The sequence below is a fragment of the Bactrocera latifrons genome, unplaced genomic scaffold, assembly GCF_001853355.1.
Source record: "Bactrocera latifrons isolate USDA-ARS-PBARC rearing strain unplaced genomic scaffold, ASM185335v1 scaffold_19, whole genome shotgun sequence".
Classification (NCBI taxonomy): domain Eukaryota; kingdom Metazoa; phylum Arthropoda; class Insecta; order Diptera; family Tephritidae; genus Bactrocera; species Bactrocera latifrons.
In genome coordinates, this window is record NW_017535407.1 from 913,181 (window position 1) to 928,713 (window position 15,533).

Genomic DNA, 15,533 nt, shown 5'->3' on the forward strand with positions numbered 1-15,533 from the left:
ATTTGATTACTTTCGTTACATACATACATTTTCACATACTTTATGGTGAGCAAGTATGTGAATACAATATCAATTTTAAAAAGTTATCAGATTTTAGACAAAAATTAAAAAATATTAAAATTTTTCTTATTTTTCAACAATTGCATTTAGTTAAGAAATTTTGTACAGACAAAAATAAAATTTTTTTCTCGTTATAATATTAACATTTACAAAATTCTAATATCTAAAGTAATTAAAATAAAATAATTTTTAAATTAAAGTGCAATAAACTGTATGTAAAATTTCATAAAAACATTTTTAGACTTTTACAAAATATATATGAACAGTTAAGCATATTAAAAGTAATACGTAAATAATAGAGAACATTTTTATAAGATATTTAGCATACAGACAGTGCATTAGAAATAAAGGGTAAAGGAAATTACAACAAAATAGGCTTTACTAAAAGATGCAGGCGCTGAATAAAGTTACAGCAGCCCATAAAATTACTAAAAAAAATATTATTTTTAATATATAAAAGAGCTAACTAAAATAGGCATTTTACATTTAAATATATATACAAAATTATAACCAATGAAAGCAGCGTTGTATAGTTTAGCTTAGAGGTGCAAGTGAACTGCAAATTTTGATTTTATTATATTATTTCGTATTTTTTTATAAAAGTTTTCAAGAAAAAAATTGGTGGAAAGTATTGGTAGTGCAAAGTGAGTTTTTTCTTTTGTTTCTGGTGACACGGTGACCTCAATTTTCTGCTTGCAAAGTCTGCACACAAGCAGTTAGAAAGTTTATATGTTTTAAGTTTATATGTAGTATATACTTTTTTTTAAATTATTTACACGTGGATAGTTTGTGGTTAATATTTTTGCTGTTTTAGGTTGTAGTTATTAATATTTAGTTGTTGTTGTGGAAAAAAATAAAACATATATCATACATAAATCTTGAGATATTGGGCCGAAATAAATGAGCAAACAAGCAATACTCGTACATCCATTAATAAGCCATAAATAAAATTTAGATGTTTTCTGTTGCAAAAGTAAGTTTTCATATTATTGTTTTCTGCTCCTATTTCTATAGAGAGATGTACGCATATGAATAAGCGCAGTTAAAACTGCATAGACAGATATGCGTGTAAGCCAAGAAGCGATCAGCAACAAATTTATAAGCAGAAAAAGGTTTACGAAGAAAAACAGAATTTTTAACAGAAACAGAATTAACAACGGAAACTGAATTTGACCAGAAAGAGAAATTATTTGTTTCAAAAATTTGCATACGTAACCGTACAAACATAATGCTTCACAGAAAAGGGTAACTGAATTACTAACAGAAATAGAATTAACAACAGAAACACAAATTATTTGCATTAATTTCTTTTTTACATATCCGCAAAAGCACTTTGTTGTAGCATGCTTTTACGTAGTTTCTGTTCAGACTAAAACTTTTTAGTAATTTTCAAAATTTTTTCAGAAAAATTTACTTTTCAAATCGAATAAAAAATCGTGGCTTTTGTAAAAGTTTTGTTAACGTACCCGATATCATCACTTATTGCTATTACTATTATGGTTTAGCATTCATTTATATATGTTTATATTTATAATTATGCGCACCCTAATACCTCAGTACGCACTAATTCCACTTAAATAGTTGCTTTCATTATTCTACCTTTTCGTTTCTTCTACTTTTCAGTTTAGTGAATTTATATATATATAAATCATTTTACTAATAAAAGGCTTTTAGCTACTAATTTTTTTACAATTTTCAGTTTTTTTGTTTTTGTTTTTGTTGTCGCTTTATACACAATCACAAACGCAATTACATTACTTGCTTGTTAACAACGCAACGCGTGCTTTACTCCTATGTCCTTTCGTTGGTGCTCAGCACACGGTTGTTGGTTGTCGCCGCCGTCGCCGTCGACGCTGTCGGTGAGCGCTTCAAACCGCCATTTGGCGTCACCTGTTGTTGTTGTTGTTGTTGCCGTTGCGTTTCGATGCGTTTCAGAAATGGCAATCGTGGTGGCACATTGCGGTTCAGGCTACCGTTGCTGGCGTTGTTTTTGCTGCTGTTGTTGTTGCCGCCCGTTTTGCGCTGCTGACGCATAATTTGTTGCAGCTCATTTATCTCGTGTACGCTGTCGCTAGCAGCAGTCGTTGCGCCAGTTATTAGTGACTGTTGCTGCTGTTGTTGTTGTTGTTGCAGTATTGCTTTCGTGCCGCGACAATAGTATTCGATGTCGTCGATATCACCCAGCATTGCTGAGTTGCCTGCCACCGACTTCGCTGTGGCTGTTGCGCTTTTTGGTGTTGTTTTTGTTGCTGTTGCAACTACTTTGCCTCTGTAGTCTACCGTTGGCATATCCAGTTCGTTGACGTACACCTCTTCGGTATCCATTGCTGACCGCTCATTCACTTCGTCGCAATCATCGCGATAGCCGTAACCATCATCGTCCTCTTCCTCCTCGTCCTCGTCGTAATCATCATTAGCTGCGCCCTCGTTCTGATTTGATTCGGCATCTGCTTTGAGTAGCTTGGCTGCTGCCGCATTTCGTGGTCCACCTCCGCCGCCTCGTTTCTTCTCCGATTTATTTGGTATTTTGTTGTAGCGAATGGCATCGCGAGCATTGCTTGAGCGCTAGTTGAGGTAAAATGTTAGAGAGAGTTGTGTAAATAGATTAGAAGTGACTTTTGAAATTAATCGAAGTTAGTTGTTAATGCATAAATTATATACTAGGTTTAAATGAACCAGGTTATTTAGAGGTATATATATAATTTCCTGAACTGATAACTGTCAAAATGTTCTTAAATGTCTAGACAAATGTTAAAATTCTAAAGGTGTCCTTAAAACAAAGTCATGGCCAAATATCTATGCAGAAGCTTTCAAATAAAAAAGATGTAATAGCGTTGATGTTCTCAGTCCAGAAATGGTTACTGCTATAGCAGACATGTTTGGGTTCTCAAGCTCAGCATCAAAGGATTAAACGTTTAGAAAGTTAACTCTGGCAAAAATGGTGAGATTTGGTCACCGCTATTCTAAAGAGAGCTAGATCTAAACTGATGTCAAAATCCTCGAATACGGAAGGATCAATATTAGGTTAAAACACCAAGGTCCTCTTATATAAATTTAACCGAAATCAGCGATTGTTCTTTTATAATTTCAAAAGATTCGTTTTAATTCTATATTTATTATACATATGTATGTATGTATGTATTTAATTAGTGAATATTTTTCAAGAAGGAAATTTGAAATCACTTAATAATATTTGGACAAGAGCAACCCCTTCTTTGAGAAACAAAAATAAATATGATATATTCAGCAGAGATTGATAGCTGAATGAACTGAATAGACAATTTTTAATCTAAGAAATTATTAACTAGCTTCTAGCTTTCTTCAGCTACTATTATTATTATTATTAAGAGCTAAAAATCTCTTTGCTTGAAAAGCCTTATGGTATATGAAGTTCCCATACATTTGCCAGGTGTTTGGTTGAGCTTCTTGACGGACTTATGAGGAGAAGCTTCATGCTAATGAACAAACTTAGAGCTACATATCTAAGCTTGCTCCGAAAGATATTTTTCTGAGACAGTGTATATTTCCTTTGTCTTACACTGAAGCATATCACACCATCTGATCGAATTCTGATGCATTTAACCTGCGCGCGTGTTAATATCTACTCTGGAATAACCATTTCAGGCGAGCTCACACTACGCAATATAGGCAAAGAATAAAAAAAAAGCTGCTAAAAGAAACTCGTATAAGAGCCATGGTTTAGTCATAAGACCACCATGTTTTTGTGAAACCCTTCTATATTTGCCAGAAGTTGACTAAGTGATATTGTGAGATCGTTCGTCATATATGTACGTACAGTTAACCATACATAGCACATAAGAAATGATCTCCTAATAAGATATCTAAAAATAGATGCCATATATTTTATTTTATTCACAAATCATATTAACTCAGAAAAAAAAAAAAAAAAAAGGATGTACATGTGGTTTCTATGTTGTTGCTTGCACGAACAGCAAATATCATTAAAACAAAAAAAAAAAATATTAAAATTGGCCTGAGGATTGAACATTTTTTTTAACAACAAGTTTGCTTGAAATTTCGTGTTCCCAAAATAAATCAATACTACGGAATCGTTTGTAAATGCTGCTGATGTAAGGGTCTGCTTTATCACGAAAATAATTATTTGAATAGCACAAAATATTCAGTGAAGGTCACAAAGGCATCGAAAACTTGCCTCATGCGAGTAGTTCACCTCTGTTAATGACGATAACATCGAAAATGTTAAAGAAACAGTGCTTGGAAACCGTCGTGGTAGCATCAAAGAAATAGGCAGATGATCTCAAGGTTTATTACATTTATAAAGAGTATCCACTAACACAAAAGAGCGGCTTGATAACGTTCGTGAGCACCCTACCAAAGTCAGCCAAAATCAAGTTGATGGAGATTGTTTTCTGGGGATTGTGATTCACATTCAGAAATATTGCTTAGCCGTTTTGAGCCATCTACGTGAAGCAATTCATTGAAAAAGATTGGATGTGGCAGCTACATGAAGCAGTTTGTCGAAAACGACCGCATTTGTGGCCAGAAAATTCTTGGATTTTTCATCACATCAATGCCAGCGGCCACAGTGTGGCATAATTGTTTCGTACTGTTTGAATAAAAACGCGAAACTCAGTCACTATATGCGCCAGATTTTGGCTCAAAGGCATTTTTTCTGTTTTCGAAACTGAAATATTCGCCGGGTAATGCCTATAAATACCTATACAAAACTATTTACAAAATTTGGATTAATCACTAGTAAGCTTATATTGGATAATAGGGGCATATTTTCAAGGCGAGAATACATATTTGTATTAAAATATGTCACAGTCCGTATCAAATTTGATCATATGGTATAAATACTATTATGTATAGGTATATCTAAAAAACTTTCGATTTCTGATGGTTAAAATGTTCATCTTATATTAAATATTGCCTTCTATTAGAGTTAATTTCGAATAGAATGGAACAATTTTCCATTTAAATACTTTAAAATCGAAGCTCTGCTGCTTTCAAAGCTGCAAGTAGCATTCTTTACATAGAACTATACAAATAAATATATGCCACAATGTGCATTAGTTGAAATATAATGCATGCAACTAACCGAACAGTTTGTGGTTTGCAACCACTAGGCGATGCTCTGCAGTTAAAATATACGTATGACAACAATATATATAAACAGACGAGACACACACGCATTTTATAAAAGGAATCACAACTTGATATCGACATTTAATATATATAATATATAGTATACTATGTATTATAGTAATATTGGTGTGCGCTGCTTGATATGCACTTCCGTGTTAAGCTAATCTACATGGTAGTCAAGCCATTAGCGCCATACAAGCGCGTTGATATTCTTTTGGTAGATGGCAACCATAAATTGTTGAACTGCCAAAGCGTTATGGTGTGATCGTTTGAATGAGTCAATTTCCGCGCAAAGCTCGAACACCCAACAACATGCTGTGCGTACTTGTGACCAGAATGCTTATTCGTTAATATATAAATATATATTTATGTATACATTAACTATGCATTGTTGCTCTGTAAACTGGCAGCAGTCAGTCGAATAGTCAAACCGAGCAGCGGCTACACCACTCAACCGCTCAACCGATCAAACCAATAGGCGTAATATTCAATGGACCAACTAACCAACTGACCAGCGCAGCCAATGAACCATAATGGCGGCCAGTCAATTACACACGCAAGCACACATAAGTACACACACACACACTCAGTTTTGGAAGAAATTTTATATAATAAAAATGTGCGTGTGGCTGCTCATATGGCGGCTGCTCTATCAATATTACGCGATTACCAATACAGGCGCTATATAGACAACATTGTTGGCTATACATTGTTGTTGTACTAAACATGTAAGTATGTGTGAGACTCTTTAGTATTGCTAATAATCCACAAAAATTTGTATATAAACGTGGAAACACAGCAAGTGGCGCACATGAAAGCCGACCTGTCTGCGTGGTCTGCTCGAAACTTTCGAACACAAGCGCGAAAATTAGCATGCAATTTATGCTTAACAAAGAGAAAAAAACAAAATTGGCGAAAATGCCGAAAAAATTGCAGCGTTAAATGCGAAAGCGTAAATTTGCGATAGTCGAACTTCCTTCCTTGCACGCAGCATTGCATTATTTGTGAAATTCGTAATTTCGCAAATGCGTCCATTTGGTGGTCGGAAATGCATGTATACACACATACACATGCATGCATGCGCAAATACATTTATCTATATGTATATGACACACCGTGTTATACACAACAAATGAACCAGTAAGAACATGCGCCTAATAGCATGCTTGCTTTATGTGCATTTTGATGTTTTGGCATGTGGGCATTGTGCAAATTCCAGATATTTTATTTTGACCGCATTGTTATCGTTTAAAATGGTACAATGGTTGGCTGTATTATGTGGCATGTTAAACGCTATAACGGTATTTAGCTTTAGCTCATAGATTGTGCGTTAATAAGTAGTTGTGTGTTGTTGAACATGACTCATTATCGCCGTAATCTCAGTTTACAGCCATTTTGGCGATTACAAACAGAGCTTGCTATTACTAAATATTATTACAAGAGCGAGTCAGTATTATAAATATATATTGTATAAAATGTTTAGGTGGGTGCAAATTGCAGATTCAAGTTTAAATTAGTATTATTTTTGAGGGGAAATTGAAAAAATTTGCATATTTTTTTGCTGGAAAAGATAAACCAATGTAATATAATTGAAAAAGGTAAAGTGGCATCATGGTATTTATATTGAAATCTAACTTTAATGTGCGGCTTCTTCAAAGAAAGTAATTACTAAAATATTATTATTATTAATGAAATAATTTCTTATTCAATATTTAGTTCAACTACCTTTAAGCAGCTGAGAAAAGTAACTAAAACTAAGTTCTAAACTTTCGAAAAGTGGAAGAGCCTGCGGAGAAATGTGAATAAGGAGCGTCAAGAGCTGAGTCCTAATTTTTCCCATCAGTTTATATCTTTGAGACTTTGAGATATCCATCTGAAATTTTGCACACGTTTGTCCTTCACAAGAAGCTCCTCATTTGCGGGCACCGCTGAACACTATCACATGTAGCTGCCATGCAAACTGATCAGTGAAAATAAAGTTTCCGTATGGAAAACTTTTTAATTTAAAAAAAATCTTCTCGAAATTTTTTCTAGATTATTTTCTAAAGTAATGTTATATTATCCAAAGCAATGTTTGTCAAAATATTGACGGAATGTGAGATAACAGAAATTAGATGATCCGTTAATCACTTTTTGATCTTTTTTCTTGCAATTTATCTGTCTTGAAGGACTCTAATATTGGCTATGCAGGGGGTTAAAGGAACACACAACAAATTAATATCATAGAATAAAACGCATTGAAGGACGTCATCTCGACTTCTTCTTTAAAGGTAGGGGGAGGCATCGAAAGCCGGAGTGCGGAAAATTGATCTGCTAAAACTAACCCTCACCCAACTCATCACTCTCCCAGGGAAGGACAAGGTATTTTTCGAACCCTCTATAGCACATCCGTTCTGACTCTTAATCTTCTGCAACTGTCATACAAGGTACTTTTCAAAGTAAACAGGACTTTTGAATCTAGCGCCCGGAATAACCAAGATCACCGGAAATTCCATCGAAACTGTGTGTGTGACTTTTGGACTTTGCAAAACGCTGTATTGAAGCAGAAGGAGACTATTTTGAATAAAATAAATTAATTTTGCCCAAAGAACCATTTGTTCTGTTTTTTTTTTTTTTTTTTAAGTACTGTTTACTTCGGGGTACCTTGTATGTTCAGTTAACCTTGAAGTGTTCAGAAATGTGATTGAAATTTTTAAAATCCGCAGAAAATGTTTTAATTTGCAAACATATGTATACGTAAAATATTTCCGTTTCTTAAGTTAAAATCTGCGCGTAGCAACAGCATGAACATGAAAATCAGCTATATCATGCCTAAAGCGCCTAAATGTATACTTTCAAATTACTTTACTCTAGATGGTACAATAGTCACCGAGTACGTTACTGGGAAGTGGTCAACCGACAAAACCGAGTGCCTTTGGCGAATAACCAATTATTGTCTAACAACAACAAGTAATGGAACAAATAACAATGAAACAAACAAATAGAAACGATGGAGGAAGCCAGCTCAAGCGACACTGATAGCAGACGCTAAACGACAAGTAATTTTTCAATGGCTATTGGTGGAAAATTGCTTTGCGCTGCATATATAAACACACATACAAATGGGTGCACATAAATACAATTACGCTGCTACGGAGATATACACATATATGTATATATTTACATATGCATTTACATGTACAAACATATATATATATATGTAAATACCACTTTGATGGCCAACACTACGCACATACATACAAACACTTATTTGCTCACGTCTTATGTTTGTAAGTCAATGTTTGTTGTTCGTAAACACACACACACACACATGTGTGTACATATGTAAGCAAGCCTTTATGTTGCTCGTAATCCTGTTTCGTTGTTTAACTTTCTGGTTTTGTGCGCTCAACCATACCCATAAAATGGCAATAAACCAAATATCTGCGCGCTTACGGGGCGCCTAAATGGTCGTAAGCAGGCACACAGCCACACACATGTGCTTACTACAGCTAAGCGCATATTTACAAATACACGTTGCATGTGTGTGTGTGTGTGTGTGTGTGTGTATGTGTGTAGTGAGGTATGCGGTAGGCCATGCAAAATAGCCATGTGTGCTGGTGGGGAGTGACTTAGCGGTGGGCAGGGGCACAACTTCGCGGCAAGCCAAGCGTTAGCGTGTGTCTAAGCCAGCCAGTTGACACACACATACATGCAAGTAAGAGCCTATAGTCGGTCTGGGACCGCACAAAGCGCGCATAGGCTCTGCCAAAGCACTTCACTTGCGATTTATGAGTGTGTGCATGTGTTGGTGCGCCCATAAAAGTTTGATGGGTCGCGCCAAAAAAGGGGTAAACAGGATTACGTAAGCGCGCCGTCCAAGGCGCAGCGGCAAACCATTTATTTGTTTTGAATTTTACAGTGCTGAGATATTTAAGCGTGTCATTTCGCTAAATACGTGGCCCGCATCGCTTAGCGCTCACCACAACACACACACACACACACATGTGTGTTCATATCATCAGAGCATAAATTACTTATGTATGCAAAAGCGTATATATATATACATACATATATGCAAAGTTATAGAGTAACATACAGAGTTCAAACATGTAAAACTAAAACCTGGTGGCACCGCCTCGTCTAACTGTGCTCATGTTTCTCCAGCACTTGGCTTCCGCCGCTTTTATAGCTTCCCATTTGTTATTGCTCCTGTCGGTAGCTCACTCATTTACCATTCGATCCGCTGCATCGCGTCCTTTTTTCTTGTTCAAAGCATAAAGGATATCATCTATCTTATGTACAAGCACAAGTAGATAAGAACAACAGCACATACAAATCGGCGGATGTGTGTTCATTCACTCGTAAGGCTGACGAATTGATGGCGCCGCTTTGTCACCAACAACAATGTTCATGACTAAATTGACAAGTACTTTTCAAGCAATTTACTTTTGACTGCGTGTTTAGTTATGTATACATACTGTACATAGTTGTACATACACACCAGCTTTTATTGAAATATGAATATATGTATACACATATATACATTAAGGTGTTCGTTATTTCCTCATTTTATTTTTTTTATTTTTATTTTTATTTTTTTTTTTGTGTAAACGCTCCTCGTTGTTTTAGTATTTGTCATAAAACCAAGGATTTAACATAAACTCTCTATCTTCTACTTAAAGCGTAAATTATATTTCATATTTGGCATATTCACCACAATATTCTTAAAAAAATTTTCCTTTCTTTAAAAAAGTCTTAATAATTTTTTTCATAAAATTGTTCCTTTAATAGTTATATGTAGTTAAGTTATACATCAAATGACCTGGGTATTCATACAGGTGATACATTTCATGTTACTTATACGTCATGGTGCACTATACGAATATTGTACACTTGATGCATAGCTTCAAATGCGTATAACTTTTAAAGCATAAATGAGTAATTGTATAAAATCATGAAGAGCTTTCTGGTAGAATTGAAAATTTTGTGTTTTTATGTAATTTTTAGACCAGGGTAGATAATTTTTGAAATAAAAAAAAAAAATTCATAGCATGATGAAACCCATCGAAAGGAGAGAAAAAAAAGCATTAAGAGAAAGTTCTATTAATGATTTTTAAAAGTTCAGCCAAGTCCCTCCCCTTACTTTTCCTGACCTCCAATTGCTCGTAAATTAATTTTCCCTCAATGGTTGTTATTTTATTTTTCGTTTCCGATGAGCTGCAACCTACTGTGAACTTCTTTCATTTATCATTTTGAAAGGCTTCTGCACATATTATTATATTCTGGTAGAGAATATCACTTTTCAAAGTTGTAGATTTATTTGCACTAGAAACAAAAATATATGTAAAGTATCAAAAATCCCATATTAAATATGTGGAAAGAGATATGTATGTGGTCTAGGCACAGTATAAATAAAATTATAAAAATAAACAGCTTATTTAGGTTGGATACTTTTTAGGGGCAAAAACTTGAACTTCTGTTGGCGTTTGCACAAAAAAAAATAACATATTTTTTGAAATAAAGGACACCCTATTGTACATATATATATTTATATGTGAAATTCTTTACATGACAGCTGACGGGATCGGAAAATTATTGTTAAGTTTAGCTTTATTGCTAAAGAATTTAAAATGACAATATTTGCGTGTCATCTTGTATTGAATTAAATGCTAATTATTGCATATTTTATGACAACAATGATATCGGTTATGGTTATTGTTGTCGTATTTTCCTAACTTGTGAATTTTCCGAGAAAAATTATTCTTAATTCGGGGATTAACATTGAATGCAAATTAAACCTACTGTATTTGTGGGTGAAGCGCATATTTATATAAGTAGTTCTTTCGCCTCAAATATGTCGGTGCTAATTGAACTTTTAGTAACGACTTAGTTGCGGTACGAAACACCACTATATCCAGATGAAAGGGCCTGTCAAGTAGTTGTTCAATAATAAAGTAGAGAACGAGCTAAGTCAACCTCTTTAGGAGCATATATTGACTCAGATTGTTAATATAATACCATAATTCCCATTTAAAAATTTCTTCTGCTCCCTGAGAGCCATATTAAATATTGTGATTATATGTCTAAAGCTGAACAGGTAATTGGATCGGAAGAAAAGCTAGTTCGACCACCCTATTTTCTAAAGCAACAAAAGCGCTAAATTAGCGAAATCTGAGAAGAAAACAGCACAGAAAGTAAGTACATGTCGACCGCAGAAAAGAAACATTGAAACGTACGATTGCTTAGATTAAACTATATTGGAAAGCAGAAAAAATAAGACTATAACTAGGTATATATGTATATATTTTCAAAAACTGGTTACACTGTTAAAAAAATGAAAATGGTCGCTTAAAAACCGTATATTTTCTCAAGTTTGCTGAATAAAATTTTGAGATTAGACGAATAGACCCAAAACTCCATCGATGAAAATATTGCTGGTTAAGCCATTTGAGAATAAAATGGAACATCTATCGAGAATCAGCATTCGGGATTTAAGTATGATTTACTTAATTCATAAACAGGTTGTTTAAATAACTCTCATCCCTGTCCTTATTTTCTGGATTTCCAGGTCTGATTAAAATTTAATATAAAAATAAATTGCTGGATACTGTGTGTCTAACTGATGATATCAAATAAGAAGATAGAAAATAACATTTGTTCAGCTTAATTTATTCACAAAGAGAGCAGATGTTCAACATTAAGAATACTGTGTGAGAACTTGAAACCCAGTAACTAGTTGGTAGTTTTCAAGGTACCAGAAGGTCTGCCACTGGCGTTAAGCCTACGCCAATTAAAGAAAGTCAGACTATTTATACCATTTATGGCTCATAAATGATAGGAGCGATATTATGGTCCTTGCTTTCTTTTAATTCTTCTGTGCCTCAAAAAATCGAATTACCATTGACTATTGGAAATATTTACAAAAATAATTACTATATAGAAATATATTAAAATATAAAGAAAAATACTTGTATTGAAAATTCAAAAAATATCAACAACTGTCAAATCTATTGGCCTCAATTATTTTTGAGATAAAAAAACGCATACCCAGCTGGTGTCTTTATATGTGCATTAGGGCGGGTCGACTTTTTTTCTATAAAATCGCGTATGCTAGAATTGTCATCATTCTGAATAACTTTGCTTAAGAGATTATAGTTCTATAAAGAATATGAATTTAGTCCTTACAATATATATGCACATTAGAACGGGTCAATTAACAGGGTGCTAAAAAATGGAATACTTGCGTAGGCTGTAAATATTCTACGGACCATTCTGAACAACTTCGCTTAAGAGGACTATGGGTCTAAACCCGCTTTTGAGTCAGCATTTTTCAGCAAATTTCATTCGAATATCTCAAAAACTGAAGAACAAAATTTAATAACTCCTAAAAAACTTGGCCTATGAAAGCGCTGGCTTGAAATTGGTTTTACACCCACGATCCCCAAGGCAAAGTTGTTCAGAATTTATAGTATGAGTATACCTAACAGTGGAAGCTGAATATTTTATGCTACATGTATGTAAGTTGTGAGACTCATATCCGGCTCCCACGGAAGAAATATTAGTTATGTTTTTTTTTTGTATTCAGTGCACATCGAGTGTAAATTGAGTCTAAAGAATATCAGCTGGCTCATTACAAAAAAAAAAAAAAAAAATTAGAAAAATAAATTAATTATTTTAGTAGTCAGGAGCGAAACGATGTTGCTATGAACAATGACTGTGTTGTTGTTGCTTTTTTGCAATTGTGGCATTATTAAAATGGGATTTCACTCAAAATGGTTTCACTCACCTCACATTATTTATCTAGAGCAATTTTATATTTCAAAATAAAGAACATCAATAAATTGACGCAACTTGAATTGAATATTTTTTTTTATTTTTATTTTTATTTTTATTTTTTTTTTTATTGTAAAATGACTTTCTTTCAAATGTCTTTTAGTAGGAGACGTAGCCCTGGTTATTAAATAAAAAAAAAATAAAAAAAAATAATCAGTCATTGATATTCACTGAAACCCTTATTCATTTTTCGAATAGTCATAACGCCGTTTATTATTATAACCTTCGCTAACTTCCATGCCATAAGCTACCTTTATACATATTTCATTGTTCAATCGAATATTCCCATAAAATTCCCCACCTATTACTGCGCAAAGCTAAATTCGTCGTAAACGTAAATAAATATCAATTGAGTTATTTATAACGGTTTGTCGTTGACTCACTATTAAATTGGCGTAGCCAACGATTGCCCGAGGGCCTTGACCTTTACTGCCAGCAAAATCTAAAAATAAAACACAATTTCAACGAAATGCGGTGAGGCGCTCGCCATTTTCAAACGAAAGCTACCATTTCCGCAGCTCGAATTTACGACTTTTCCATAATCTACGCTAAATGTTGGCAATGAGCAATTTATGTGGCAAACGCAAGCGTTAGCGGCAAGTATGATTTGTATATTGAAGGTGTTTTAAATAAATATGTTCGCTGGAGGCGTTCGCTTTATTTAAGTCATTTGATCACTTGCTGGTATCGCCTTACTGACGAAGATATACCATGTTCTGAGATAAAGATTGTGACGCCAAATATTGCCGTACTCAAATTAAGCGAAATTTCCTGCTATCACAGGCTTTTTGATAATTTTTTGTTGTACCGCCGCTGGCGACGTAAATTCCGTCAATTATGCGTAGTCGAAGTGCTGGGCATAGGCACACATAGAGGCAGATAGCACGGCAGCATATTTATACTTGCGACACTAACTTGGCTACGATCTTTCGAGCAAATCACGGCGTTAGGAGCCGCGTAGCAGTCATAAACAGGAAAACACGCGCATTTTCACTTTTATTCGATAAATTTATTACACTTGTGTTTGGATAGATTTTGCTTTTTCGGCTACGAATTGGACTTCTTGTCATTTCGTCGTCGACTTTGCTGCTCGGTGCCTGTCAAAATATGATTTCGGACCACACGTTCGTCTTGTATTCATTGCTTGGCGCTTTGAGCACGCTGCCATCGCTTTACGCGCTCAATTTTATTTGAAGCAGCAGAGTATGGACCTGTCTCTTCATTCGCTGATTTTATGCGCATTTTCGCCGTCAGTCAGAAACCAACCGAAATTTATTTTTCCAATATCATTTGCAGCAATTTTCTTCACGACGTCGGTAATCATATTTGCCTGCGGGGCGAAATAAATTACTGTAAATGCGTGCAGCGGTGTCGATGTCATTGTGAAGTTGTCACGTTTTGCGCAAATACAGATTTCGATGAAGACCGTTCGATATTATATTATATTGATATTATATGTACGTACTATATATATTAGTGTGAATGTTGAATGTTTCGTTAATTTTATGCTTTGCCGTTCTCCAAATTTCCTTCAGCATTTATATATTGATACGGTTGTACTGAAGTTTATTTGACACCCAACAGCAGCTCTGATTTCAAACGCCTGTACGTGTGCCACTGAAATCATAGCATGTTGTTGTTATTTCTAGCATTTACTTATTTATTTATCATGCGAAATCAGATATTAGAAATCGAAATGTTAAACGGTAGCTCTAGCAGCACATGATTATCTGGAAATACAGGGTGCTTCAGCTTTTATTTTTGTGTGTAAGTAATGAATAATTTTGAAAGAAGAAAAAACGTTGCTCTCGGCTGCATCGAAGCTGTAATACCTTCCACAAATCAAGCAATATGCTAAATCAGAATTTCAAGTTGATTCATCAGCGTTTATGACAGCTATATGCTATAGTGATCCAATCTGAGCAATATACTAGCAAATAGTGGCTGTGGAGATATCTTGAGAAATAAAAAATTTTCTATACAAGCACCTGATTCCGATCGTTCAGTTTGTATGTCAGCTTTTTGACATAGTGGCCCGAGCAGCTTTTTGGGCTGCAAAATTTCAAAATTAAATTAAACTGAGTGACTAGGCGGGCATAGCTAAATCGGTTTAGCTCGTCCCTCTGATAACTTATGTCTCCTTTACAGAGTCTCCGATGTTTCCTTATAGGTGTTGTAAACATTGTGACAAATTTTGTACACCCTCTTTAGTGCTTTTAAAGAGCGGTGTGCGAGTCGAGTAGAAAATCCTTCGGCTGTCTGTTGTGATTGCAGCTTCTCGAGCCGAACCTTTCTTGTATTCTTTTCTGCACTGTTGCGGTTGCGCATCGTGCCTGCAACAAGATAGTGGTCTAACCCAATTATAGGATCTCGAAGCGTACGCACATCGAAAGTATAGTAAACTTGTCTTCCATCTATCACAAAATGATCGATCTGGTTAGTGGCTTTTCCATCCGGAGACAGCCGGGGGCTTGATGAATTCTCCCATACTGAAATCTAGTATTACAGGGCCCGGCGAAGTCGATCAG

The 15,533-nt window shown here is 34.8% G+C and overlaps 1 protein-coding gene across 4 annotated transcripts in view; it reads right to left on the reverse strand.

The window, feature by feature from the left end:
* Positions 1–349: 349 nt before the first annotated feature.
* The window catches only part of LOC108967555 (furin-like protease 2), a 381,841-nt gene continuing 366,657 nt past the window's right edge, over positions 350–15,533 (reverse strand). For all 4 annotated transcript variants that reach the window (XM_018931052.1, XM_018931054.1, XM_018931051.1 and 1 more), the window contains one exon: positions 350–2,625. In XM_018931052.1, the coding sequence (XP_018786597.1) occupies positions 1,852–2,625 (774 nt within the window). In that variant the 3' untranslated portion in view covers positions 350–1,851. The remainder of the gene's footprint in view (positions 2,626–15,533) is intronic.